This window comes from Hypoxylon trugodes, assembly GCF_022578975.1.
Source record: "Hypoxylon trugodes strain CBS 135444 unplaced genomic scaffold F4822scaffold_1, whole genome shotgun sequence".
Classification (NCBI taxonomy): Eukaryota; Fungi; Ascomycota; class Sordariomycetes; order Xylariales; family Hypoxylaceae; genus Hypoxylon; species Hypoxylon trugodes.
Genome location: NW_026250016.1, coordinates 3,603,643 through 3,631,368, shown reverse-complemented (window position 1 = coordinate 3,631,368; position 27,726 = coordinate 3,603,643). Strand labels below are relative to the sequence as shown.

At 46.8% G+C, this 27,726-nt stretch overlaps 9 protein-coding genes across 9 annotated transcripts; 5 read left to right on the top strand and 4 right to left on the bottom strand.

Moving 5' to 3' along the window:
- Nucleotides 1-1,091: 1,091 nt before the first annotated feature.
- F4822DRAFT_424569 (uncharacterized protein) lies at nucleotides 1,092-2,913 on the top strand (the record flags this gene model as incomplete). The annotated part of the gene is made up of 3 exons (XM_051460173.1): nucleotides 1,092-1,116; nucleotides 1,833-2,245; nucleotides 2,452-2,913. 3 exons carry the CDS (start codon nucleotides 1,092-1,094, stop codon nucleotides 2,911-2,913), a joined length of 900 nt encoding a protein of 299 aa, XP_051319875.1.
- Nucleotides 2,914-4,872: 1,959 nt separating this feature from the next.
- On the bottom strand, nucleotides 4,873-7,892 carry F4822DRAFT_387046 (actin-related protein, ARP5 class). The gene is made up of 3 exons (XM_051456771.1): nucleotides 7,463-7,892; nucleotides 7,083-7,403; nucleotides 4,873-7,032 (listed from the first exon to the last, which is right to left on the bottom strand). Exons 1-3 carry the CDS (start codon nucleotides 7,641-7,643, stop codon nucleotides 5,294-5,296), a joined length of 2,241 nt encoding a protein of 746 aa, XP_051319874.1. The 5' UTR covers nucleotides 7,644-7,892; the 3' UTR covers nucleotides 4,873-5,293.
- A 223-nt stretch (nucleotides 7,893-8,115) lies between these two features.
- Nucleotides 8,116-8,779, bottom strand: F4822DRAFT_387045 (DASH complex subunit Dad4). The gene is made up of 4 exons (XM_051456770.1): nucleotides 8,692-8,779; nucleotides 8,579-8,635; nucleotides 8,394-8,523; nucleotides 8,116-8,337 (listed from the first exon to the last, which is right to left on the bottom strand). Exons 1-4 carry the CDS (start codon nucleotides 8,692-8,694, stop codon nucleotides 8,309-8,311), a joined length of 219 nt encoding a protein of 72 aa, XP_051319873.1. The 5' UTR covers nucleotides 8,695-8,779; the 3' UTR covers nucleotides 8,116-8,308.
- Nucleotides 8,780-8,904: 125 nt separating this feature from the next.
- Nucleotides 8,905-9,756, top strand: F4822DRAFT_36725 (uncharacterized protein). Its single transcript, XM_051456207.1, has one exon. The coding sequence runs from the start codon at nucleotides 9,035-9,037 to the stop codon at nucleotides 9,635-9,637; it is 603 nt and encodes a 200-aa protein (XP_051319872.1). The 5' UTR covers nucleotides 8,905-9,034; the 3' UTR covers nucleotides 9,638-9,756.
- A 689-nt stretch (nucleotides 9,757-10,445) lies between these two features.
- On the top strand, nucleotides 10,446-11,750 carry F4822DRAFT_387042 (Got1-like family protein). Its single transcript, XM_051456769.1, has 5 exons — nucleotides 10,446-10,693; nucleotides 10,766-10,792; nucleotides 10,902-10,950; nucleotides 11,034-11,049; nucleotides 11,115-11,750. Exons 1-5 carry the CDS (start codon nucleotides 10,663-10,665, stop codon nucleotides 11,415-11,417), a joined length of 426 nt encoding a protein of 141 aa, XP_051319871.1. The 5' UTR covers nucleotides 10,446-10,662; the 3' UTR covers nucleotides 11,418-11,750.
- Nucleotides 11,751-13,179, bottom strand: F4822DRAFT_387038 (Profilin/allergen). Its single transcript, XM_051456768.1, has 5 exons — nucleotides 12,839-13,179; nucleotides 12,742-12,757; nucleotides 12,590-12,674; nucleotides 12,296-12,442; nucleotides 11,751-12,221 (listed from the first exon to the last, which is right to left on the bottom strand). The coding sequence occupies exons 1-5, from the start codon at nucleotides 12,849-12,851 to the stop codon at nucleotides 12,087-12,089; spliced, it is 396 nt and encodes a 131-aa protein (XP_051319870.1). The 5' UTR covers nucleotides 12,852-13,179; the 3' UTR covers nucleotides 11,751-12,086.
- A 3,259-nt stretch (nucleotides 13,180-16,438) lies between these two features.
- F4822DRAFT_36566 (uncharacterized protein) lies at nucleotides 16,439-19,369 on the top strand. The gene is made up of 2 exons (XM_051456177.1): nucleotides 16,439-17,924; nucleotides 17,976-19,369. The coding sequence occupies exons 1-2, from the start codon at nucleotides 16,788-16,790 to the stop codon at nucleotides 18,876-18,878; spliced, it is 2,040 nt and encodes a 679-aa protein (XP_051319869.1). The 5' UTR covers nucleotides 16,439-16,787; the 3' UTR covers nucleotides 18,879-19,369.
- On the bottom strand, nucleotides 19,296-20,949 carry F4822DRAFT_36530 (putative snare protein). Its single transcript, XM_051456170.1, has 5 exons — nucleotides 20,660-20,949; nucleotides 20,448-20,530; nucleotides 20,292-20,374; nucleotides 19,881-20,243; nucleotides 19,296-19,825 (listed from the first exon to the last, which is right to left on the bottom strand). Exons 1-5 carry the CDS (start codon nucleotides 20,678-20,680, stop codon nucleotides 19,785-19,787), a joined length of 591 nt encoding a protein of 196 aa, XP_051319868.1. The 5' UTR covers nucleotides 20,681-20,949; the 3' UTR covers nucleotides 19,296-19,784.
- A 179-nt stretch (nucleotides 20,950-21,128) lies between these two features.
- F4822DRAFT_387027 (Sec63-domain-containing protein) lies at nucleotides 21,129-27,435 on the top strand. Its single transcript, XM_051456767.1, has one exon. It carries the CDS (start codon nucleotides 21,330-21,332, stop codon nucleotides 27,306-27,308), a length of 5,979 nt encoding a protein of 1,992 aa, XP_051319867.1. The 5' UTR covers nucleotides 21,129-21,329; the 3' UTR covers nucleotides 27,309-27,435.
- The last annotated feature ends 291 nt before the right edge of the window (nucleotides 27,436-27,726 follow it).

The following is a 27,726-nucleotide window of genomic DNA, read 5'->3' as shown; positions in this document are numbered from 1 at the left end:
GCCTGTTCCAACTTTTTTTTTTATTCTCTCACGAGGTATTTTGTTTCGCATACCTAGTTTTTCTATATTATTACATATACCATTCGGATGGAACCTGCCTCCTTACCTATTTGACCCGCGCTGATTAATATATTACGATAGATCCGTCACGTGGAATCGCGGGTATCATTGGGTCCTAACGCCGTGAGGTCACCTTGAATTCTGCCGACACAGCAAATACCAGGTTGGGTTGGCTCTCTACGACAAGAAATTCTGGGACCTCGCATTGGTTTACCATCCTGCCTACCCGTTAAAATTTCGCCAGGAATAAGGAACACACCCTATTACATACTACATACTCGACAAATATCAAGCGAATTTTCTTGTTAATTGACAACTACTACACTGCTACCTCACGAGTCAGCAACTTACGGCAGCCACTCCCGTATAGCTGCATTCAATCTACGGAGGATCTACCCGCCGCAGATACTAATCATACATTGCACGATATTCTAGCAACCTTGGAATTCGCGTCGCGCAGCTACCTAATCAACAAGAGTACCATCCCTTTGTGCTAATGGAGTACGCTACAGCAGCCGCTACTATAGTCGCCGGCCAGGTCAGCAACTAAACCCCATTGTACACACCCGCCTATCGATTTACACTCCAGCCACATTGTTTTTTTCTTTCTTTTTCCCCCTTGAACCTTAGTGTGAGGTTCGATAAACGTTGACCGGGGCGGCGAGGGAAGAGAGAAACCGAGACGAGCTTGTAGCTACAGAGTACTTCGGTACTTAGTTACTCGGTGCTCAGATTGACTTTCCCACCCCTGCAGCGACAAACACCGTCCTTATTCCGAGCGGAGCCGTCGCGCTCCTCCCCCTAACACTAATAGTGCGTTTTGGACGGAACCGTTTCCGTCCCTACCACTTTCCCCTCCGTATCTTCGGCGCAATTTTGCGTTTCCTATTTCATCTTTCTTTTCTGCAGCACACGCGCACACGTACACACGGGACACTAGACAAAACGGTACCACAAGAAAATCCATCAACCATACAAAAACCTACTACAGACAGAGTATCGTAATCTTGATGCTGACTCAGATACGCAAAATGCAGAATCACATTGGCTTAGGTGGTAAGTTAGCTAACGCTCCTCTTTTTTAGTTCCAGTTGTTTGGCGCTACGCTAGAAGCAACAATATTTCCAACATCCCATCATCGCCATCATCGAAAAAAGAACATTAACCCCCCACCTCCTCCACCCCTGGAGATGTAGGTACTAGAGTACTGGAGTACATGGAGATGTACCTACCTCTACGCTACAGGCACCCCTCTATTGTGACGCCGCATTACTGCGCAAGGCGTACCCCCTCCCCTTCCCTTCACACCCCCCCAGCAACTATGCCTTGACCGTCTAAGTTGCCTAAGGTCACCTTCTGCTACGAACATGTAATCAGACATACCTCATATGCTGGCGCCAGGAGTAGTTTTTCCCTTCTCTCTCGCTTTGCTGTTGTTACTTTTGACGGCTTCGGGGTCGCGTTGCAAGGTCTAATCTGGGATCCATCCACTTGCTTTTCCGGTCTCCATATCCCTCCATTACGAAATACCCGCCTTACACCCTTGAACAAACTTTCCTACATACATATACATATTCGGTCTATGGCCCGCCTCATTTGCCTCGTGGCTTAAGTTCGTTCCAATACCTACTCTTCTTTTTTTTTCTTTTTTTTTATATTATATATCTCTTTATTCCCAATTCCTGGGCGCACACACCTCCCTCCCCCCTCTCTTCCTTAAACTTCGTAACCATCGTCTCACTTAGTTTACTGACTTCATCACTTGGTTCTAGACGAACCTGAGTCGCGCGCAAAGGCCGAACAAGGATCTAGCTACCTAACTCAGTCACCACCTACGCCGGCGCAAACCTCGACAACCTCAACTGTCGCACCTCATCCGGGTCTCAAGCCCATACGACCGTCACCACAGACGCATGGATACGGCGGTTTAAGTGTAGAAACACAATCGCATATCCATCCTCAGCTTAGAGCGTCGTCGACGACGGTGGTTGCGCCATCTGATATAATGCAGAGAGGAGTGTCACCTCCGTCTGACGAAGCAGGACCTGTTTCTGGATCTCCCGTTGCTGGTATGGCTGCTCAAGGCCTCCTAGGGCATGACCCTGATGATTCTGTAACGGACGGGCGAAAAGCAAAGCGCGAATTATCTCAATCGAAAAGAGCTGCCCAGAATAGAGCCGCTCAGGTGAGTGGGGCAATTTTTTTTCATCCCCTTGTTGTGCCATGATTTGCAAGCTGCAGAGTCACCGTTAATCAGAACGGTTAAAAGACCCGAGCATCCTCTCGTACCCTCGGTGTAGATGGGTTCATATACACGCTAAGCCGGGGGGTCTCCACCGTATCATACATGGTATTAGTGCTTCTCATTACGTAACTGACTCGTCTCTTTAGCGTGCGTTCCGGCAAAGAAAAGAACATTACATCAAGAAACTTGAGCAGCAGGTTCGCGAATATGGAGAGATGGAGCACAATTTCAAGGCGATCCAGAACGACAACTATGCGCTTCGCGAGTACGTCATACAATTGCAGTCGCGCCTGCTGGACCTGCAGGTTGAATTACCTCAGCCACCACCGAACGTAAACATCACACCCCCCACCGCGGCCTCCACTAGCGCTCGTGCTGCGCACGCGACCACCACTTCGGAATCCGGGTCAAATAGCAACAACGCCGGGACCCTAGCAGACGTTGCCGCGGCAGTCGCCGGATTAAGGGCGAGAGAACCCTCAGCTGATGGATTATACTCGAAGCCGGCTTACAAGGCCGAATCCGCCGAGGATTCGCAGACAGCCGAGGAAATCCGTAGACAACTTCAGCAAGACGGGCTACCGGCCCCCTCTTCTTTACGAGCCTAGTCATCTCAAGACAGGGTACAGGATTCCGATCAAGCTGATGGACAGCATATGGAGGGCGACTCGTTTACCTCATATAGCTATCCCTCTTACCCGAGCCCGGTGCGTTCTTTATTCCCAATGGAAAGTAATGGGAATGCGTTTTACGGTGCCTCATAAAATCATTTTTACGATGCGAAATAACCGAGACTTCTGAATCTGGGATGGGCGAACGAAACAGGTTATTTTGGCCTCATGCCTGGTTTCATTTCTGTCATATCGCGGCGTTCCGGACTCGCATGGTTTTCAACAATCGATGGATTTAGGCGTTCGAGAGCATCATACCTTGACTTTTTGACGGCCGTGCTGAGACGGTCGTTGATGCTGGATGTTTTACGATGGTTATAGATGGTTTTTTTACTACTGCATCCCTGGCACCGCCGAAGGGTTCTGAGAAGGGACGAGTTTAGGGGGTCTTCGGGGTGGGAATTGAACATAACGATAGTGCGCTGGTGTGAGCATGTTATCACTGTCTATACGTGGATAGACATCATGGCATAGGAGTCAGTTCAAGAGTTAGCTAAGGTCTACCAGCATCGAGGCTGAATAATTACACGGTATTTGCGTGGAAGGCTTTGAGTCATTCCTGCAAATCCTGTAGGTCTGAATTGATTAATTCACACAAAAACTTACCTACTACGATCCGTCTTACTATCTATGAAATTAAACATGCGTTGTTCTAACCAATTGATTTGGTTGGTTGCCTTGGTTCCCTCTGAATGTTACGATAAGCTATTATAATGCAAATCAATAAAATAAACTACCTAGCTAACTTAAGCTTGTTCGCCGTATAAAACCCCAATCGTATGTTTTTAAAACACCAGCCCCCCTAACGACTACATAGAAGATAAGCACAAGGTAGGAATGTCATTCATTCATTTATTTTTTCTTAAAACTCCCATTGACCAGTCACCAACCAAGTCCATTCGAGTAGCACAGCCAGTTACCGAGGTTCCATAATTTTCTTTTTTAAAATAATCTCGTTCTTGCCTTTCGCGTAACACAGCATTTAAAATGATTCACCACGGTATAACGCAAGTTGGGAAACAAAGAAAGAAAGATAACAGCAACAAAAATATTGGCCACACCGCCGCCGCCGCAGCATCATACGTACATTAGGTACCTAGGTTAGGGTATGTAGCTTACCTACATACATACATACATATATGTACGTAGTAGTGTAGCGCATGAAGGATTCTTCTCCCCGTTCCCTGCCCCCCCAAAAATGCAAAATGCAATGCGCCAGCCTTCCGTCATCGTTGTTGTTGTTGCTCTGCCAAGCCCATAACAAGCATCACAAGAAGTGACAGATCCCGCGATCCGCCCCCGCCAGTTTGCTCGCTTGTGCTATTCCTCCGGCTCCCGTTTTCGCGTCTTCCCCCCCTAGTCAAGTCAGCCTTAGGCGAGGTTGACTACCTAGGTAGGTCATGTAGGTACTGGGGGAGGTAGGTTAATCGGTAGGTAGCTAGGCAAGGTTTAGGTGAAGTGAACGAACAAGCCATCATCTAACTACACACCTCCAGGTCAAGAGGACCCTGGTTTTATTTTGGTTATAATATCCCGCATTTCTCAATCCATCGATCAAGGAAGGAGGAAGGAAGATTAAGTAGATTAGGTAGGTGGAAGAACATGGTAGATGCAGTACGTAATGTGAGGTCGGGGCAAGGGTATGTAACTATAACTCCACGAATCCACAGGGTGCGTTCAATGTTCAGAATCCTCTATCGATAGCAGCTTGTTTTGTTCCGTCTTTTCTGCGAGCTCCGAGCGGAGACCGACCCGGAATGGTGGAATTATCTCGCCGGCGGCATCCAATTATAGTAATCCTATCGCGTGTGCGACAGGGTGCTTAGTTTTTGGCGGGGAAGTGGTAGGGGGGCCAAAAGGGGGCCAAGATTCGTTCATGATCCATGTTCAAGGATAAGAGTTGCCCATATCGTGCTCCTATTTTAAAAATAATAAGTTAGCGATCAATAATAGTCTAAATCTGTGGCTATCTGTTTCATGAAAGTACGGCGTATGGCGTATACATTTTCACGTGAAAGGTAAGGATTTGAATCCATAGTGGAAGTTGCTTAAATCCCACGCCAACTCCACACTCGTGGTCTCGACTATTTGTTGATATGGCCCAACTTTTTCAGATTTTGTTGAGCCTCAAAAACAATAGTCATCAATCATGAAACATGAAACATCGAGGCGCTGTCGCGATAGCTAACTAATTGTGGCTATGACAGTTTCGCAATAGATCATCGTTCCGCTAAATCGTCTCGTATGGTAGCGTACAGGGACGCCCCCATACGATCTGCGTCATGGTATAGAAATAAAAAAGGAAGTTAGATAACCGCTAACGTACCTTTAAATAATCATGACCCTTCTCTTGGTACTCCGCCTTCGTTATCGTAGCTGTTTTCCAGCTGGGAGTTCCCACCCATTGAGCAGCGCCTTTCCACGCGTCGAGTATAGGGTCGTTAGCCCTGCGAGTCTTGAGGGGTGAATCTATGGGGAGCAGGGGCGTTAGACCTTGACGAAGTCGTTCGTCAAAGCCTTCGAAGAGGGTGTTTCCACCTGTCAGGAAGATATCCTTGAGGAAATCGTCTCGGTTTAGACCCGCAATGCCAACAAGTCGTTGCGTAAGAATATCACCAGCAATCTCGACGAGCCCTGCTTGGTCTACTCCCGCAATGGAAGGTTGAAAGACGACCTCCGGCACACGTATCCGTTCGACGTTGAGGTGTATTTGGTGAATTTCTGCCTGAGAGGAAGGGTCGAATGGCCGCGGCCCACGCATGAATGCGTGTAAAAGACTCTTATTCCAATCGTTCTGTGCTTCCCACGTATGCTCGTGCGTAAAGCCCTCGTCGTAACGGAGTAGATCTTCCTCGAGTGTCTTAAGAGTTCCCTCGAGGTCTTCTTCGCCTTCTTCATCATCACTTCCACCTTCTCCCACCTGAATCTGCCTGTATACCCCCCAATCGTCATCATTGGCACCGAAGTTATCGTCGTCTCCGCCACGACGACGCTTTCCTCGTGGGTTATCTGAAGCAAGATTTGCGATAGATTTCATCCGAATCTGAGAAGCCAGAGACTTGCGGTTTCCGAGATCAGCCTTGAGGCGATCACGCTCCTTCATTTTCTGTAAGGTAAGATTGCGAGCGACTCGCTTCTCCTCAAGCCAACCCTCGAGATCATTCTCACGACGTTCTCTGTCTAAACGTTCTTCCTCTGCGACTCGCGCCTTTTCGGCCTCCTTCTCGGCTTTAGCACGAGCACGTGCCTCGTGGTTTGATTTCAACAGTCGTTGATGCCGTTTCGCTTTCAGGCCGGCTTCGTCGAGTTGGTCGTCCGGTACTTCAAGAAGGCTGAAATCAGGAGCTTCTTGTTCTTCCTCCGGATCACCACCCACATCTTTTGTACGGGCACGCTTGATCGATTTATCCAACTCCTTGATTCTGCGCTCGAGCTGTGCTTCGTCCTTCATGTCCTCTGCGTCGAGTAGGCGTTTTGTGTCCTTTTTGTTCGCGTCGTTAATCTTCTCCTGTAGCTTCTTGTAGTATTCCAACTCTTGCTCCTTGCGCATTAACTTCTCTAGTCGCATTTTCGCAGCTTGCTCCTGTAGTCGTCGACCACTCTCCTTTTTTCGCTCGGCTATTCGGGCGAGCTCTTCTTCGCTCTTCTGAATTATCACTTCCTCTGTGAATGGATATTGAATTACGACATCCCGGTCTTCCAACCCCGTCCAATCCAGATATGATCGTAGCTCTTCGTCATATGATTTGGATATGTAGCAGTGGTCTCTGATCATGTTCTCGGCCTGTGAAGCGTTAAGTTTTCCGGGGAATGAAGGATATTTGAGACGGATGAGTTTGAGTAAATATTCTGCAGCGTGCCATCCTCCCCAATTCAGTCGTATGGCCTGGGATAGGATGGCCTTGGAGTCAAATACGGGTATAACATGGGTTGAACTATACGATGATGAGACGACCAATCCTGTCTGGCCCTTATTGTAGCGGTAGGAGAAGAGAGAATCGATGCCCGTGGCAAGTGAAGGTGCCTGGTAGCATTCGAATATGATCTCGTTCATAGCTATACCAATATTAGCCACATATAAGGCAATGTGAAGTGAAAGCACGTACATTTTCGCGAGTAAGGTAGATTTGCTACGGCTTCGGTCATGACAATGGGCATGTCAACCGAACCATCAGCATTGTTCAACCCTAGCTTCAAGAATGTCCAATCCAACACATGCTCTTCAACGTCCCAGTTGCTTACAATGCCTGTTCCAACTTCAAAAGCATTTCTGATATGTCCTCGAGCGGTCGTGTCGGCGTAGCAATCGAAGCCTGCGAAGGAATATGTCTTGCCCAGTTTTCTGTCTCTGTATTTGGCCATTATGGGGGGGATGCTTAGCCTCGGTTTCGACTCGAATGACCATCCCGCTCGGACAGCAGATGAGCCTAATGATAGAGGAACATATTAGTAACTTGACATTGGAAATAAGGGCTGGGGAGCATACCATTGTCAATGACGATTGCGACGCTGCCGGCGGGTTTCGATTGAGCTTCTTCCAGGCCATCTGCTTGAGTGGGAACGGGCTTATCAAACTTGGTCTCCTTCACATTGAAGATTCGTGCGGGTGGATAGGTCTTTTCCTGGCGCACAGGAAGCGCCGGGATGCCGATTGCTGACGGCGCCATGTTGAAGGGATACGCAATCGTGATGTTTACGGGAGTTGAATTTGTTGCATGGCTGGGTTGTCTCGAACTATTTATTGTATGTGATTATTTGTGCGCGGAAGGAAATCAGGTGTGAACCGCGTGGATTTATTTGTCCCCGCCGCGTCGAAAGATGAATTGGTTTTAAGTTCAAAGGATTGCACCGTTCAAACAATTTGAAGATACAAGGCTGACTGCTTTAAAAGCAAGCAGCTAAGCAGCTGGCCCTTGCCTTCCAACGGAATTTTGGTAGCGACGATACGGCGCTATGGACCGCTAAGGCCCAATGGATAACATGCTGATAAGATTAGAGCTAGCGGGATCTGGGGGTGGAGCCGTTAACCTTGAATACTGCAGGCGTACCTAGGTACCTAGGTACATTTCCAGATCCATTATATACATCCGTGTAAGCATTGCATTTCACAACAGGAAAGTTACGTCTTTACTATGTGTGTTGTAGGATAATAATTCTCATTGTGCGGAATCTACACTTCAAGTAACCCCTCTATCGCAGTTGTGTTGTGTTGCTAAAAATTCCTAGGATCTTGTCTTCCGTGGACTTTTCATCATGATGAAAACCATGCCCACAAGAAGTATCCAGATAGGATACCTAATGCTCTGTCAACCACCACATACCAAGATGTATTTCACGAAGGCTCTTTGAGGTTGTCCGTAGCTAGAAAATAAGTTTAGCATGAGCTATTGGTCAAATGGAGAATGGGGGTGACCTACCTTCTAAATGGAAGAGCACGTTGGATTGGTAGTTCTTGAACATCTGGGCGACAAGCTCAATATTCATATTCTGAATGTTGATCTCCTGGAGGCTTTTGTTCATAACGACGACCGCCTCATTGAGTTTCTCCTGTAGTCATTGTGTTAATTTCAGGGTATCAAGCCTTGAGATACACGCCACTTACAACATTGGTGATGATACGCGATAAGAGGAGATTTTGTTGATGTTCGTGAGGGCTCTCCTAAGATATACATTAGCTAACTCTAATTCATTTCACTCATATTACGAGATCCATACCATCTTGTCGTGTTTTACTTGTTAACTTGAGCCAATATATTTGTGTTGGATGACTTGTTAACTGGGTGTGAGAGGTACATTGATAATGTTGTAAGTGGTAGCAGTGCCAGGGCGCGATTGTGCTAAACATTTAAGCTTTGAGCGCGGGCCACAGCAAATCCTAGTAGCTTTTAGTGCACCTCAGGTACCTACCGATATCAATTATTAGGAACAATTCATTCCACTAAGAATATCCAGCCTTCAATTCAGACAGAGCATCTCGTCAAATACTTCAATCGAATTACAATCAAACTATTGCCTCTTAAAATACACATTAACACAACCATAATTTCGACGTCCCAAAATGTCTGCCCCAACAGAAGCTCAAATAGCCCACCAAGAGCTAATCGACGAGCTCGATATTCACTCCGTTCATAAGAGCTTCCGCAACCCGCACTGGCGACCGAACCAACGACGCAACAAGAACATCAAGACCATCCTCGGTGACGCCTCGCGTAAAGAAGCTTCCATGGCAGCGACACCCCAAGATAACAGCGGCACCGCAACGCCCGCCCAAGCAGAAGGAGATGGTCTCTCAACTAGTGGTTCTTCGACACCAGTTCAGCAATCCGCCGGCGGTAACTCGAATCTGCAGCCGAACCTCGCGCAAGCCTCACGTAGTTTGTCGAAGCTTGTTCTAGAGAAGACGCTGCGCCCCAACGGAGCGAATAGCGGTGCGACCGTATCGGCGGCACCTAGCGCGACATATACTAATATCGAGTCGGCACCATCCCTTGCGCATACGAAGCGATACTGCGATGTCACCGGACTTCCTGCTCCCTATCTTGATCCAAAGAGCCGATTACGATATCACAGCAAGGAGGTGTTCGGTTTCATTCGTACACTACCACAGGGCGCGGCCGAGTCATATCTAGAAGCCAGAGGTGCACACACGGTTCTGAAATGAACAGAAGCGGATAATTCATGGAGACGACAATTGGTTTTATTCAGCGTTATGGCGCTATGGGAATTCGCCATGTCTATTTTGACTGGCTCAAAAAATGGCTGATTTACGGAGGACTACGGATGATAGTTCATGATATCGAACAACAATATTCATCTTAAGACGATAAGAGTTAAGAAGTTGGTCTCACTGAGGAAAAGGAATACATGCAAATGTTCGATCAACGAAGTCAAGCCTATCCTATGCATCAGTCACCTCTCGGCGACAAATGGTTAGGTTACGCTCCGGCTTAATCGTGATCAGAAAAAGGAGTTTATTCTCCGCCTGTGACTGACGGATACCGAGAATGAATGGGGGAGGATCAATCTCAGTGACCATAGCTCCAGAGCTACGGACGCCGCGGCGGAATGTCATTACGATAGAGAACCTCTCCGACGAGCAGAAAGCTAGCAATTAATTAACTAATAATTATCCACGTTACCTACCTCTTCAATATCCTGTCTTTAAGTCTACAGGCAGCTTCATGATGTTTAAACTCAAAGGCTTGCAACAGGATCAAACTAGATTCGTAACCATGAGCACAATTTACACCAAGGGTGAGGAAAATGATTGTGTTGTAACTCGAGTTTAGCTAAAAGAGGGTGATGTTTGAATTGTGAAGAATGCGAGGGAAAATCTAAAAGCTCGAAATTTAGCAATCCGTTTTAGATTAGGTACATTCTTATCGGCGCCAGCTGACGACCAGCTGCTTATTAAACTTACAGACTGTCGCGTCGGGCGGGTTACATTCCGCGATTCGTGTCCCGTCCCCTGATGCAGCTTAATGAAATAATTATCTTAAGAAAACGTCCCCGTTGCAATATTTAGTCCCAAATCGTCGACCTGCGACCCAATTGCGCCGATACCTTTCCGAACGAGCCACACCTGTTGTGTTCGGTGATAACGACGCTCCTTTAACCATTAAACCAGTCATCTTCCTTTTTCTACCCCTTCCTCTCGCTCGTCGTTCCTAGTCAGCCGATTCGAAGATGCCTACGATGTGGTTATCGGATACCCAAAGTAAGACCAGATTTGATTTTAACACTTAAGAGTTGGGGATTGTGTCGGCTAACCGTTGAAATCATATAATAGAAATTGGGGTAGCTTTCTGCTCTGGCGGTACGTTAAGTTCAAGATCATGCTCTGCTCGCGTGCCGTAGTACCGGTCCAGGTAGCTTTGCGCGCGAGCGCATGTGAGTTTGAATAGGAGCACTGATGCGCTTTAAAGGAGGCTTCTTCCTGATTGGAGGTGTTATGTTATTCTTTGATCGTGCTATGTAAGTGTATACTCCTATTTCCGTCTGCGCACATCTTTTCATTCGTCTAGCGTTCGTTCACTCTAACAATGTCGCAAAAACAGGCTCGCGATGGGAAACGTACGACCCTCATTCCACCCCCCTCACGCATTCTCGAAAAGACACCCCCTAACGACGTATTTTAGATCCTCTTCCTAATCGGCCTAACGATCATAATCGGTCCTCAAAAAACCCTCCTCTTCTTCGCACGAAAGCAAAAAGCGAAAGGCACCGCCGCCTTCTTCCTCGGCCTTCTCCTAATTCTCATGCGTTGGGCCCTGATCGGTTTCTGTGTCGAGCTATACGGTATCTTCGTGTTATTCGGCGACTTCCTAGGCACTATTGCCAGCTTTGCGCGTAACGCTCCCGTCGTCGGTCCTTACGTTGGCCTTGTCCTCGACCGTGTCCCCGGATTGGGCGCCCGTCGGAACGCTGAGCTTCCTGTTTGAAAGAGGATTTATTGTTTATACAAGCCTTTAAGAGTTCTCTTGAATGGTTGACAGCTAGGATTCATGAACCACTTCCTTCACCTCCCCATTTTACGTCGAACTACGAATTTCGAGCCATGGTCCTCGGAACGGTATGAACTGGACGGGATATGGAGTTAATAGGAAGAATACAGACAGGTCTGTATGTACAATATTGTATATATGGCAGCATGAAGGATTTTGGGGAAGAAGGATAGGGCGTCAAATCAGGTTCAGGGATAGATACCCAGAAGCACGCGAAGTTAGAAATTTCAAGCCCGCAAGGCTGTCAAGAATAATAATTCATCACGGGCAAGAAGTGTGTTTCATATAGGTTCATTTTCTACATATGAAGAAAAAAGGCCATTGTTCATTTTGCCTATGCAGAATCTAGGGGTGGAAAAAAACGGCAGGATGATGTGTCCCGGAAAAAAGACGACAAAACAGTCTCAGCCGCCGTCGTAGTAGTATGTCATCATGAACAGGAAATTTGGTAAACTCTCCTAACCCCCTCGTCTGCAGTCCTCAGAAACAGCAAGCATGCTTGCTCTCCTTAACCAGCCCGGCATATCTCGCAGACGGGTATGCACTGTCTTGTCTACTGCTCCTCCTCAACTAGGCACGTATAGGACCCGGTTCAACAAATACCGCTTAGTATCCAGCCTTGATGAGGTAGTCCGCCAGCGCCTCGGTGGTCTGGGTCGCGTTACCAGCGATTTGGGCTTCGCCATGGTGACCGACGATGATCGCTTGCTTCGTCTTGACAGCAATGATACCGGTTCGTCCCTTTAACAATGGCGCGTTAGTAATTATACTCATGTTGGCGTCAACAGGACAGAGCGTTTATTAAATGCACCCACCTGTCGTGCATAGAGACTTCGATCCTCGGCACGGGCAAGCACGTATCGCTCGCCATCAACGTGAAGGCCATCCGCGAAAGCTTTATCTTTAGCGCCACCGCTTTGGGTCAAGATGGCAACGATGTTCTTCATCTCCTCGGGCTTGATCTATAATTAGAAAATAGGAGTTAGTCACCGCTACTTATTTTACAAGACCGATAGTAATAACAACACATGTCCATATGTCTAGTAACATAGTATGTGTAGTTTGCGACAAGACGAATAATGACGAAATAAAAGGAGGTAGCAAAATACCGTAAATCCAGCGGATGTAGCCCAGACGCTGTCACCCGCTACACTAATGATAGCACCTTTGTCAAGGTGACCGCTGCCAACGAGGCTATTGTTAAAATCGATTAGTAAATATCGTAGTTGTGACGCCGTCGTTCGCGGGTGACGATAATTACCTGGAGTCAACGTAGGCTACGCCGGAGAGTCAGTCAGCCCTATCCCCTAAACAAAGGTGGGGTTATCTCCAAAGAGACGAGGGATGTATTTATTTACCTTGCCACGACATGATTGCTTTTCTTGGATGTGAGGATATCTGTAGGTATGGTTGGAAGGAGGATTGAAAAAGAAGTGAAGGGGAAAAAGAAACGGCGGTTTATGAGTGAAAGTTGGCGACGTTAGGGGGAGGCGCTTTTTTTCGCCGAGCTTCAACTATCAAAGGGGAAAAAAAAATAAGGATAGGTCCTTTCCCAAGCATACAACGGATACGCGGTCAGAATGAGGGGCTCCTGCCTTCGGGTTGGATTGTTCTACTGCTGATTGCTGCCCACCTGCCTACAGCCCACTTCTATGGCGATGCATTTGTGGCTTTAATACCGTTAAACCTGGTACGCGGCGTCTTGGCAGTTGAGAAGGTGGGGTCCATCCGTTAACAATCCCACCGCTCAGTTTGTCAAGCCACAATTCAACTCAAACTCATCATCACCCCGCCATCGTACGTCAGATGTCCTAATTAGAAAAGAGAAAAAGCATCCATTCACAAATTTGTACCTTACATGTACATCAATCATCAAACTAAAGACTTATTATTTTCATGATCGCGTGCCATCCGAAACAAGAACAATTATGCAAAATCAATAACAAACTTTTCAATGCTATATATTTAATATCTTCAGATTATTGACATGAGACAAATTCTTGTCTCACCGTCAGCTTAGCAATTGTGTCCTTTTCATAAATCCTGATGTTCTTGTATCAATTTATGAACTACACGCCACCATCTACATCCATCTTCATCACCCAACTTCTATACCATTTGGATACTAGATTCCTGTAAGGGGTATGACTTAATATCTACCATCCTTTTTGGGACCAGCATGATTTCCACGAGGTGTCAGCTATGTTGGCTCCCTGGCTACTGATTATGTGCATGAAGGCGATCCGACAATCTTTGTCAGACCATATGGTTTTTAACTTATTCACCACCACCACCATTTATCAAGTTGGGGTATTTCACGACTGGGAACCCAACTGTTTGTATGACTACCTAGATAGGTAGGGGATCTCGGTAACAATGACGTTGTTACAATCCCTGCTTCTAATTCTTATGTCAACCACCCGCGCATCTTCTTGGGTTTGGATAGATACGGGCCGATATAAGAAGCGGGTGAATACATGTATACTCTTCTCGCGAGACCATATAATATGGGTTTCTGGTGCACTACCCTCGGTCTGAAACACTATCACAATTTTTGTTGCCCACCACCTGTGAATTGACCGCAGTTCAACTTGTTAGTCTAGTTAGGACTTGGCTCGTAAGCAACACCTGAATGGGATTGATGTGATTGTAGCATAGTAAGCTACAGTAGTGGCTTGTCGACCCCAACTGAGCCGATCCGGGGAATTCAATCCCAAATTTTAACCAAGCTATATAAGGTAAGGCTCTAGGCTATAATAACTATTAGAATAGCTCGCAGTTAGGGATTAGTATAGAGAATTGAAGCACCAACTATACTATGAACGTAATTACTTAGGAAGAATTATAATAAGATGACGGCTTGGAGAGTTTCATTTACCTATATGAATTATGAGGCAACACAAATTCATTAATTGCGAACGTCTGATTTATATTAGCCGTTGTGATCACCCTAAATGAGCAACTTGCTTTTCGTCAGCTTGTATGGATGATTCAATCGTGGCTTTCGCAACTTTATTAATTCGAGGTCAAAGCCATACCCTTAAAAGGTGGCGTTGATCTCGTAACCACCTTAAACCATTCTATTATTCCAATGGTTCTAATGGTAGAAGGGACAGTGATGCGGACTAAGATCACCTCGGGCGATCTGGTATGTCGATCGCTAGTGATCTGAGGTAGATAGATCGCCTGGGACTCTATCCATGACTCTATCCATGTCGCACTGACGGAACGGGTCGCAAACGATATTTGGTGGCTTGACGCGTACCAAACGGACTTAAATTCTATCGATGGTAAGGATCGTCATTTGTCTGGAATACATTACTATTATATGTGTAGAAGATGGAGTAATTCGTGTATACTGTTAGATATTTGTATAGGCTATCTTGGTGCCGGGCCTACTTGCCGCTGCCACGCGTCGAGGAGTATAAAAGTTCCGGCGGAGTTTTAAAGTGCTTTTGTCCGTGGGCAGAAATACCTCCGAGTCCGTTACCTTCCATGAGACCCGACGGTACCGAAGAATTGAAGCACAGGCCATACCAAGGTACCCTGATTCCAACTCTAAAATGGTTTGCAGCTTTCGCGTTTCAAAGGCCAGGCTTAACCCCTTTAAGCCCTATGAAACTAGCAGGGGGGTTCCTAGACCCCTTTTCTTTTCCGGTTTGCTTAAAGGGAATTTAGCTAATCAAATTACCCGCAAAATACCCGACCAGTACGCAGGCGAACTTTCTTAACACGCTGCAAATATTGGAGCTAGTCAGCTAGTTAGCTCAATCAACCATCCGCCGTTTAGTCTGTCAAGAGCTTATTTCATGGAATCTTCATCATATCCACGCGACTCGTCATCAAAATAATCCAAGAACCGTTCGCGTAGGAAACTAAATGATATCTTACTATAATCATGGCCACGTCTTTATTTTTCCAAACGTCCGGCATGATCATTTCGAATCTTATTGGAACTCCTAAAATGAGCAATTGTCCAAGGGATCGTTCCATTGCAGGTCCCAGTAAACAAATCCTGCTGAGAAGCAAGTGCTGGCTGGTGGAATCTAGAAAGTCGGGAGTTGGACCAAGATTACCTGCTGATTGAACATGATTCCTCATCCTATCAGATGGAAGACTGCGACGTAATAATATCGAAATATGCGCGGTTATGGGACCCGATGTAGCGCTGCAAGTCCAGGATCAAGGGAGCCTCCTCTCATTTCCTAGCCTTGCCAATCATCGTTGCGTCCCAACACCACCAACCCACTTGTCATCAAGAAATGCGCGCACATATTTTGTCTACTGATGAATATTATAGACTTTCTAGCCGATGACTCGTCCGAGACTCTGTCGATTCCCCCCTATCCATCGAGCCATCTAGCCATCGAAAAAAAGGACAAACAGGGGCTCCACGCCAAGGGTCCATTGCTTCAGGAGTATCCCTTGGGGTACAAAAAAGCAAGTCATGTAACCCCGTATCGAAAATGCTTCTCGAACCTTTCCGATATGGATACTATGGTCACTGCGTCTGTCTATTCTCGCGTATATAGTCAATTGTTTACGAGGGGAATGTGTCAGCTTTTGTTAAGAAGGCTGCTCTATTATGGACAAGCTACCTTAGCTTGAGAACTCCTCAATGCTATACTAGGACTTGATACACGACACCATCACTAATCCCGCAATTCCCCCTGGTTCTCCATTCACCCATCATTCCAAAAACACCCCGGTCAAGCGAAGAACCCAGGACGAACCAAGGCAACAGGGGTACCCCTTGACTTCTTCTATCATGCATTCTGGAGCTGAATCCTAGGCGTTGATCACCCTCTGCAAAATAACCGTCCCATGATCCATCAACCTCAAACAGTCGCCAACGTTGTTGCCATTCTGTCAATGTCTAGGAGCGATGGAATCTTCAGACCGCCACAAAGTGCCATTGGCAATGGTACCTTTATGGCGTATGTGGTAGGCATGCCGTCAATATAATCGAAATAGGTAGGTGCCTAAGGCATCATATCGTGTCAGAGCCATTGATCGGATATTGATGCCTCTCTTCAGTATAACATGTACCTACCTACGTAGGTATATGCGCTCTATACATTTGAACCTTGTTCGTTCTGTCTTTTACTCTTTCCAGTTAATACCACGAATGAAGCAAAGCAAAGCACACCCGTCAGTTTCGAGCATCTTGGGAGTCTGTTTTTAGAAACTACGCAAAGACGGTAAATCAGTTCTTGTTTGGCCTTTGAGCATCCACAACTTTAAAAGTCTGTCTCTTAATACCTAAGGACTATACACGAATCCTTGAGGGATTCCCAATCTGCACCTATGTACCTGGCTAGTGCCGTTGCCAGACCACCGATGGAGGGTCATGCAACTCTGGCTGCGTTCGTGACGCACGCCCCCGACTACCCCGTTCTAAGAAGACCGGGTTGTGTATCAGATCCCGCCCTACCACAGCAACAGTCTTATAGTCATAATGGTGCGCTTTACCCGGACGTTTTTGCGAGTGCATATTCGTGCCATTTTCGTCCTCAACTTACTACGCCTCCCCCCAAAGTCAAAATGTCAGTGAGGCCGAGCTCATCTAGAGGCCCGGGCTCTCAGAGCTCATCCAGCAACAGCTTTAAGTACGACAAGAGGATCTCCAGAGACGATTCCTTCGTCAACTTCAGGTCAGGGGCCGGAGGTGGAATTAAACCGTATAGTCTAGCACGAGGGCAATTACCCACCCCGGAAGCCAGTCCACGGCCGTCACCTCCACGAAAAGCCTCAATTCCAACCATCAGGATGCCTACCCCCGAGTCTCTTAACGAGAGCCATCCCGCAGAGATCGGCATGGCTCTCGGAAGTCCCACAACTACACCGGTGCATGGCCTGCGAACGCCGCAGAATACTCTTAGGGTCCGAAATGCTTCAAATCCGTCTTTAGTCTCACCTGCATCTGGTTATAGTACTACAGGATCTCTACCTAGAAAACAGTCAGGGAAATGGAAGTTATTTAGTAGGTTCGGGAAGAAGCAATCAGACCATTCACACCCAGGACCGAGCGAACAAAAAGCCACCCACAAACCAGAGCAGCCTCAGGATATGGCATCTCAACATTGGTATGATACGAAAGTGGAGAGAAGTAACACTACTGCTACACGGGGGACACCGAGGCATAAACCGTTGGTAGTAAGGTCTCAAACAATGCCCTACGATACGGAAAATCCAGCACAGAAATCGAAGTCGACTCTAAGTGAAAAGAAGTCTCAAGAGACATTTGGCAGAATACCTATAGCGTTAGACACGCATCAGAATTCGTCTGGTCCTTTATTGGATGTTGAGATACCTAGGATCACCATGGAAAGATACAGCGTAATGTTTGGAAGCGTGTTGCAGTCGCAACCTTCTTTATTAGCCAGACGGCAAGCTACAGTTCAGAAGCTCAAAAGTATTGACGACGCGATAGAGAAAGAAGAGGTAAGAAAACATATCTGCTGATTATTGTTGAAATATTAATTTCTTGAGTAGCAGGAGGGACACCACGATATTCCAAGGAGAGCATCATCACCCCAGCCGACGACGAAGTCACCGCCGCTCGCTTTATTTCCTCCGACTCCCCCACAAAAGCACGGATATCACCCGTCTTCCAATGCATCACCACGCTTAAGATCTAACACTTCTCCGGCACATCTTCCGTCACCATCTCGAGAGACTTTTGACCATTCAAGGTCTAGGCAACAGCCATCCCACGATGTTCAAAAGGCCTATCACCACAAGGGGCATTCTATCCACACTCATCCAAGGGGAAAACTTACTATTGCAACTCTAGCTAGAGCAAGGGAGCAACAGGCTGCCGAAAAGGATGTTCAATTCAGTCCGGACTCATCAAAATTAATATTAGAATCACCATCGGAGATGTCATCCCCCGAATTCGAGGTAGTCAGAACAGAAGGTTTGCGACCAAGGCCTACTTATACACAAGAGCCAAAATGGCAGATGATGACACCGCCTCAACATACACCACCTTCAACTACATCTACATCCGCAACAAGTGATAAGAAGCCTCTGCCTTCATCCCCAGAAACATCTGCGCAGTCAAACCCGAGCCAAGTATCGGACGATGAAGATGATATAGTAGACAGCTCTAAAATGAATCCGGTGGAGTTGTCGATCGCCAGACAAATATCGATATCTAGACAACAGCGGAAAATGCTGAAGCCATTACAAACCGGTTCCGGGTTAGCTCGAACACAAAGAAGCCCCTCAAAGACAAGCCCTGCGCCAAGGATAGCCATGGGCAAGAATGAGAGGCTCGCGGAGACGAAATCCTCAACACCGACGTTGATTACCCCCGAGGAAATAAGCCCTGGGGGTCACTCACCCTTAGCGCGTCATCGAAAGAGCGAGCGCGTTGTTCTAGAGCGAGCGTAATATATCGCTCGAGGCACATTTATTCGCGTATCTATTCTGCCTACATCTTTACAGTACCATTTCATTACATACCCTATCGAGATCGGATTTGGCTTCTACCAGGCGTTATTAATGACGCCTACCATTGGAAATTAGCATGTTATAGACAGGCTTGGAAACATTTTTGGAAGGGGGGAATTTATTTGCTTTTATTTGTTCAGGATATACCCCCGGGAGAAGAAAGAAGAGTCTGCGACTCGCATTGTCATGCAATAATATTTATTTTGTTGAAAGAGAAGAATCAGAAAGGACCAAACGCACAGTATGCCTTGACGGTAGTCGTTTGGGATCTTAATTTGCGGATGTTGAATGCAGATAGAGGAATAATCCAGAAGATAGAATGAAACAGGACCATGGGGAGGATAGGGTCGAGGTATATCCTCTAAATCTAGATACCTAGTCCTCGGTGGTTAAATACAAACCACTTCTACCCCTATAAATATTGAGTGTTTAAATCGACGTGTATGAGTATATATGTGTGATCATTCATATTATTCCAGCCCGTGTATTTCGGGTTCGTCTATGTAGTAGCCGTGTCTGCGTTAAAACTTCCCCTTCCAATTCATCATTTCACTCTCTACGTCGACAGTAATGCATCCTCCGATTTACCAACGAATGACTCGAACCGCTCAGTCTCCCTATGGGTTATTTGGGGCGATCAATGGATGATAATGATACGCCCGTGGATATAGATGGATAAAAACGAAAATAAAATGGCCATTCACATTAGATAGCCTAGCCTCCAACCAGTCCAACTTTGCTGCTGCAAGTTTTCTCACCGCTACGCTGAAACGGGGATTACTTGAAGCTTATCAATCAACCAATTTCTGTTCCTGCTGTCGATGCAATGTAATGATAGGTACGAGTTTACATGAGGATGCAGCATGAGTTCTGCTTTTTCGCTTGTTCTGTAGCACTTATGGTTAGTACCTCTATTTAAAATTCACATTGAAGGGGACGCACGGTAGAACATCTTGCTCTGGTTGGAAAGACCATCACTCTTGGCAACGAGGTCGTCGATCTTCTCACCGCGCTGGAGAACGGACTCGATGGTCTTGTGGAGGGTGATCTTAGTCTCGTCGAGCTCGCGCTGGATCTTGAGGATGCTGTCGGCTTGGTGCGGGTCCTGGTATTTAGCCAAGTAGTCTTTCAACTCCGGCATGGTGACTGTCTGTCCCGACGCCCATGATGAGCGAGGGTGTGCTGCGAGGAATTCATCGACGACTTTGGAGAGGAGCTGGTGCGCTACTAGAGCTGGGTATTGGTGGTCGGAGATGATGATCCCGCAGATGCCTTCTGTGCGTCCGTATGCGTGGAATGTGTAGTCTGGTTTTCGTTAGATTCTTCTTATCCGTGGGTAGCCGGTGGTCGCACCTTGTTCTTCAACATCCTGTCGTTGTCCCGGCCTCGTTCGTTCGGCTACCGTCTTCGCGAACATGGTCATGAATTCGCCATAGCTAGATAGATACAAGTCAGCCCTCTGCTTTTCTCCGTTATATATCACTCGAAAGTAGCGGGTTTGGCTCGTACTTGGCACGTGTGAAGCGCGAGTAGGCGCTTAACTCCTTCTCAGAGCATATCTCGACACCCGGCTTAGCCTCGTTCTGAATGATCTATATTCGTACAAAGAGTATAACGTTAGTCACTTTTCCCATGCCCCATTATGCAGGTGTGTAGAGATTGTTTGTCCGGTATGTCCGTCACCGGGTTTCAATATTGGCGACCGGGATATGTATACATACACCGATGTAATGCAGCTTCATGATGATTACAGATTGATAGGAAACTGCGAGTACGCGGGGTAAATGCGACGAGACGATAGAAGAATTCGGATTGTCGTTTCGGATTATGCTACGATACGCTGGTCGGTATGTATTAAGAAGATGGAGTGTCGGGAGAGAAGCGTGGATTTAGAGGAGCGGTCTCGAAACAATATAAGTTAGGGATCAGTCTCTATAAGCAGATGGATTTGGAGGTGAGGTCAGTCCCTAAAGTCTTTGTCACATGTACCTTTTTAGCTTCTAGGCTGCACCATTTTAGGAGTATTAATAGGTACCTCAATGGCTATAATGTGGGGCACGTAGCACCTACGTAGTGCCCTGTGGCGGGACGTTTTACGCTCTGGGGAATCTGTGCTAAGGCTGCTTATAGTGAATTACTGAATTACTTACGGCAACTACATCTCCTAACGTAAGCTTGCATAGAGCTAATAATCGGCGAAACAGTCATCGCCTACATCATTTTTTTCTTCCTCTCTTAGAGTTTAAAAGGAAGGGACTGTGTTCAGGACTAATCATTTAGATAGATATATTCTATTTTATTACACTTTTCGACAAGCCTTTTAACCGAAAGCTTCAGCCAACTTATTATCTCCTTTACTGAAGTATCTCGCACGAATTGCCATACCGCAAAATGGCGTCTATGAGCGACGCAGAAGCCCAATGGCGTGAACAATTTGCTGCCATGAAAAGTGCACTGGCAGACTTAAAACTACCTGGAAAATACCAAGCCGTTGAGACTGAACTAGATGCCGACTTTGACTTGGGTGACGATGAATTTACCTCCGGCAACAGCGGCGACGATATTTGGGATTTCATAGACGAAAGTGAAGAGGATCTGTACGGTAGCGATTTCACCGAAGAAGTGGGCGACCAGCTTAGCGGGGAAAGCCACGGCACCGCATGGTTTGAAGAACAATGTTCTATCGTCGCTGCTAAGAAGGACGGTCTATCCCCTGAGGCCTTCGAGGCACAAATTCTAGATATACTATATTCCCAACGTTCCGAAGATGAAGTACAATCTCTACTTACGGACCTTATCGGGTTCGACGATCTCGATTTCGTCATTGAAGTGCTGTCGCACAGGCATGAAATTACCTTAAGTTTTGCCACCCAAGAATCAAACACAGCGCCCGGCCGACTTCTGACCAAAGCCGAGAGAGATGAAGCCCTCCGCCGGAAGGACCTAGAGCATAAAAATGCCGCTCTGGCTCCTAGCATGCACAAAGAAGCCCAGTATCCACATATATATAAGGCGTATAATGCTGGCAATACTTTGAGTCACACGGGAAAGTCATATGGTATGCCAGTCGGTACTGAGAGGAAACAACATGAGAAGTACGAAGAATTCATTGTTCCTGCTGGAAAAGCTGGTAAACCTCGTCCCGGTGAAAAGCTCGTTAAAATTTCCGATATGGATGGGCTTTGCCGGAGGACGTTTAAGGGTTATAAGACACTTAACAGAATGCAGAGTCTGGTCTACCCGGTGGCTTACAAGTCTAGCGAAAACATGTTGATCTGCGCCCCTACCGGTGCGGGTAAGACGGACGCAGCTATGTTAACAATACTGCAAACAATCGGTCAATATGTAACGCCGAACCCCATCGAGAATACGGAGGCAACGGATTTCGGTGTCGACACCCAGGACTTCAAAATTGTCTATGTTGCCCCGATGAAAGCACTTGCTGCAGAAATCACCGAAAAACTAGGCATGCGTCTCGCATGGCTTGGTATCCGCTGTCGCGAGTACACTGGAGATATGCACCTCACGAAATCTGAAATTGTGCAAACACAGATTATCGTCACTACGCCCGAGAAGTGGGATGTTGTCACGAGAAAGGGTACCGGTGATACTGAACTAGTGCAAAAGGTGAGACTACTCATTATTGATGAAGTCCATATGCTTCACGATGAACGAGGTGCCGTCTTAGAATCACTAGTGGCGAGAACAGAACGACAAGTGGAGAGCACGCAATCTCTAATCCGAATTGTCGGACTTAGCGCTACCCTTCCAAATTATGTCGATGTCGCCGACTTTCTCAAGGTAAACAGGTATGCTGGGCTTTTCTATTTTGACGGTTCGTTTCGCCCGGTTCCTCTTGAGCAACATTTTATTGGAGTGAAAGGCAAAGCTGGCTCTAAGCTATCTAGGGAAAATCTGGACATAGTAGCTTTCGAAAAAGTCAGGGATATGCTAGAAGAAGGCCATCAAGTTATGGTTTTTGTTCATTCTAGACGAGATACACATCTTACCGCTAAGATGCTTTACCAAAAAGCTATAGACCAAGAAGTTACGGATCTTTTTGACCCTATGGGACATCCGTATTACGAACAAGCAGTTAGGGATATGAAATCCTCAAGAGCGCGTGAGCTTAGGGATCTCCTACCAAAGGGGTTAGGCATACACCACGCCGGCCTTACTCGATCTGATCGAAATCTCATGGAAAAGCTGTTTGGTGAAGGCGTTCTCAAAGTACTCTGCTGTACGGCGACGCTTGCATGGGGTGTAAATTTGCCGGCCGCTGCAGTTGTCATAAAGGGAACTCAAGTTTACAGTGCCCAAGACGGCAAGTTCGTGGACCTAGGTATTCTTGATGTGCTTCAAATTTTCGGTCGCGCTGGAAGACCGCAGTTCGAAGACACGGGTATTGGCATGATCTGCACAACCTACGACAAGCTATCGCATTACTGTATGGCAGTCACTGCGCAACAACCCATCGAGTCTAGGTTCTCATCGAAGCTAGTCGACAATTTGAATGCCGAGGTTGCTTTAGGTACTGTAACTTCCATCCCGGAAGCAGTACAATGGATTGGATATTCGTATCTCTTCGTTCGTATGCAAAGGAGTCCCATGAGTTATGGCATTGAATGGGCCGAGATCAGAGATGACCCAACACTTGTCCAGAGGCGGCGGCAGCTTGCCATCCAAGCGGCCCGGACCTTGCACAAGAGCCAGATGATTATCTTCAACGAGACAACCGAAGTACTCAAAAGTAAAGATATTGGCCGCATTGCCAGTCAATATTACATCCAACAATCGAGCATAGAAATCTTTAACAAACTAATGCAGCCCCAGGCCACCGAAGCAGACATATTGAAAATGATAAGCGAGAGTGGAGAATTTGACAACATTCAGTCTAGAGACACCGAAGCCGATGAACTAACTGAGCTCCGCGAAAAGGCGTGGTGTGACGTCCCTGGCGGGATCGATACACCACAAGCGAAAACTAATATCCTATTACAGTCCTACATCTCCCGGGAGCAACCAAAGGACTTCGCTCTGTCTAACGATCTTAACTATGTAGCCCAGCAGTCTGGACGAATCTGCCGTGCCCTATTTATGCTTGCACTTAACCGACGATGGGGACATCAGTGTTTGGTCTTGCAGACACTCGCAAAATCTATCGAGAAGCGTATTTGGCCCTTTCAGCACCCCTTACATCAATTTGATTTACCCAAATCGGTACTTAATCAGATTGATGCGAAAGAGGCCCTGAGCATGGAGACGTTACGCGAGATGGATGCAGCCGATATTGGTAATGTGGTGCAAAATAACAATGCTGGCAAAAAAATAGCTAGGATCATCGATCATTTTCCGACTGTGTCTGTCGATGCCGAAATCGCACCTTTGAACAGAGACGTGTTGAGAATAAAGCTTTATATTACACCAGACTTCAGGTGGAGTGATCAGATACATGGGACATCTGAATCTTTCTACATCTGGGTTGAAAATTCCGAGACATCTGAGATATATCATCACGAGTTTTTCATTCTGAACAGGAAGAAGCTATATGATGACCACGAGCTGAATTTTACGATCCCTTTATCAGATCCTCTACCCAACCAGATCTACGTTAGGGCTGTGTCGGACAAGTGGCTTGGAGCAGAGACGGTCGAACCGGTCTCCTTCCAACATCTTATTCGCCCGGATACAGAGAGCGTGTATACGGATTTACTGAATTTGCAGCCATTGTCTATTAGAGCCCTCAAGAATCCAGGACTGGAAGAACTCTATGCGAAGAGATTTCAATATTTCAATCCTATGCAGACGCAGATATTCCACACACTCTATTATACGCCAGCCAATGTCCTCTTAGGGTCACCTACCGGTAGTGGTAAAACTGTTGCTGCAGAGCTAGCTATGTGGTGGGCATTTCGAGAGCGCCCGGGCTCTAAGGTGGTTTATATCGCCCCAATGAAAGCCCTGGTTCGTGAGCGAGTAAAGGACTGGGGCTCTCGGCTTGCCGGGCCCTTGGGTCTTAAACTGGTTGAGTTGACCGGTGACAATACACCAGATACGAGGACGATCAAGGACGCTGATGTCATTATTACAACCCCCGAGAAGTGGGATGGTATCTCCCGTAGCTGGCAGACCAGAGGGTACGTTCGTCAAGTATCGCTTGTGATTATTGACGAAATTCACCTGCTTGCTGGAGACCGAGGTCCGATTCTGGAGATTATCGTTTCTCGTATGAACTACATTGCCCAGTCCACAAACAGCGCTGTCAGACTCCTTGGTATGTCTACTGCTTGCGCAAATGCGACTGACCTTGCAAATTGGTTGGGTGTTAAAGAGGGATTGTTCAATTTTCGACACTCTGTTAGACCGGTACCATTAGAGTCGTACATCGAAGGGTTCCCGGAAGTGAGAGGGTTCTGTCCATTGATGCAATCCATGAATCGGCCAACCTTCCTGGCAATTAAGACCCATAGCCCTGACAAACCTGTTATTGTTTTCGTGCCATCTCGACGGCAGACAAGATTAACCGCGAAGGACCTGATCAATTACTGTGGTATGGAGGATAACCCGAGGCGATTTGTGAATATGTCGGAAGAGGATCTTCAGCTTAATCTTTCTAGAGTCAAAGATGATGCCCTTAAAGAGGCGATAAACTTCGGGATTGGGCTCCATCATGCCGGTCTTGTAGAATCGGACCGGCAACTAGCTGAAGAACTTTTCTTAAACAACAAGATCCAAATCTTGGTTGCTACGAGTACATTGGCTTGGGGTGTCAACCTTCCTGCTCACTTGGTCGTCGTTAAGGGAACACAGTATTACGATGCGAAGATAGAAGGCTATAAGGACATGGATCTAACTGACGTTCTACAAATGCTGGGTCGAGCTGGTCGCCCACAATTTGACAATTCGGGTGTTGCGTGCATCTATACTCAGGACTCGAAGAAGGATTTCTATAAACACTTCTTACATACTGGGTTTCCGGTTGAATCATCTTTACATACGGTTCTTGACAACCATTTATGTGCAGAAGTATCGGCTGAAACAATCGCCACCAAACAAGATGCGCTCGACTATTTGACCTGGACTTTCTTCTTCCGCCGATTACATAAGAACCCCTCGTACTACGGACTCGAGATTTCCGCCGAAGAACACAACACTGTCGCTGCTCAGCAACTCGCTAATGACTTCATGATTGACATGGTCAATAAGTCTTTGGAAGAACTTGCCAATTCGAAGTGTGTTGAGATTTACCCTAATGGTGATGTTGACCCGACACCTCTGGGTAAGATCATGAGTTACTACTATCTGTCACACAAGACTATCCGTCATCTTGTCAAACATGCAAAACCAAAAGCAAGCTTCTTAGATGCTTTGAGCTGGATGTCACGTGCGACAGAATATGACGAACTGCCGGTCCGACATAACGAAGATCTAATCAATGCAGAGTTGTCGAATAACCTTCCATTCGAGGGTAGTGCTTTTGGCCTACCTATGTGGGACCCTCACGTCAAGGCATTCCTCCTCCTTCAAGCGCATATGGCTCGCATCGATCTTCCCATCACGGATTATGTTGGTGACCAAACCAGTGTCCTAGACCAAGCAATTCGTATCATTCAGGCATCAATCGACGTTTTAACGGAACTTGGCCATTTATCTAGCTGTCTCGAGATGATTAAGCTGCTCCAATGTGTCAAATCAGCCCGCTGGCCCCAGGACTCTCCTCTATCAATACTCCCAGGGACCTACCCAGATAATTTGGAAGACAATAAGATGGCTCTACAGAAACTTAGCAGTCTGCCTCGCCCACAAGTTGAAGATCTGGCCCGAAAACTCAATATCACTAACACTCAGCAATCTCGTTTCGTACGAGCCGCCTCCACCCTCCCGCATGTTAACATTAGAGTCGAAGATGTAACCGCACAATCCCTAACAGTCTCGCTGAAGCGCCTGAACCCTGTCGTCGAGCGCGATGCTCGCATCTACGCCCCGCGATACCCGAAGCCGCAGACTGAGGGATGGTTTGCGGTAGTGTGCGACGTTGCACGCGATGAGGTGCTCGGTGTGAAACGTGTATCCTGGACGCAGAGTCAAAAACAGAAGCAGAAACAGGGATCCGGTCCAAACAATTCTAATGGTGTCCAAGTTGGTGCTAAACCAACGGCGAAAGCTACGCTCAGGCTGCCCGAGCCAGATAAGGAGGGCAATGCGAGAAAGGTTGATGTTTTGTTGCTAAGTGATGCGTACATAGGTATGGAGTACAAAGTGATGGGTGTTGAGATACCGGCGCTGCCGAAGGTCGATGATGATGTGGATAAGTCGAAGAAAGGAGGAAAGGGACAAGAGAAGGAGAAGGGGGAGACGAGCGCGGCATGATGCGATCTAGTCATGAATACATGAAGCATATACGCATCAAATTAAAAACGATCAAGATTTGCTCTGGGTTAGTAAGCCACTCACATAGATCAATAATACAGAATAAATAAATCACCAATTACCCAACTCGTGAAATGATTGTAGAATCAGGAATGAGAAATAGCAATTGATTCCGTATCATTCATATCTCGTGAGAGAAAAGAACAAAAACCAGGCCGTATACTCGTCTTCATCGTCACCATTGTCACCGCCACCGCTACCGACGCGGTGAGATAATGGGTACATACATATATACAAATAGTACTCCAAGGGCCCTGATAATATCAGAAAAGACAATCCCCAAACCCCATTCTTATGCCGAGATCCGGGATATGCAAGTCCAAAAACGCCCCGTTCCCTTATGACCTTGATGCGTGAA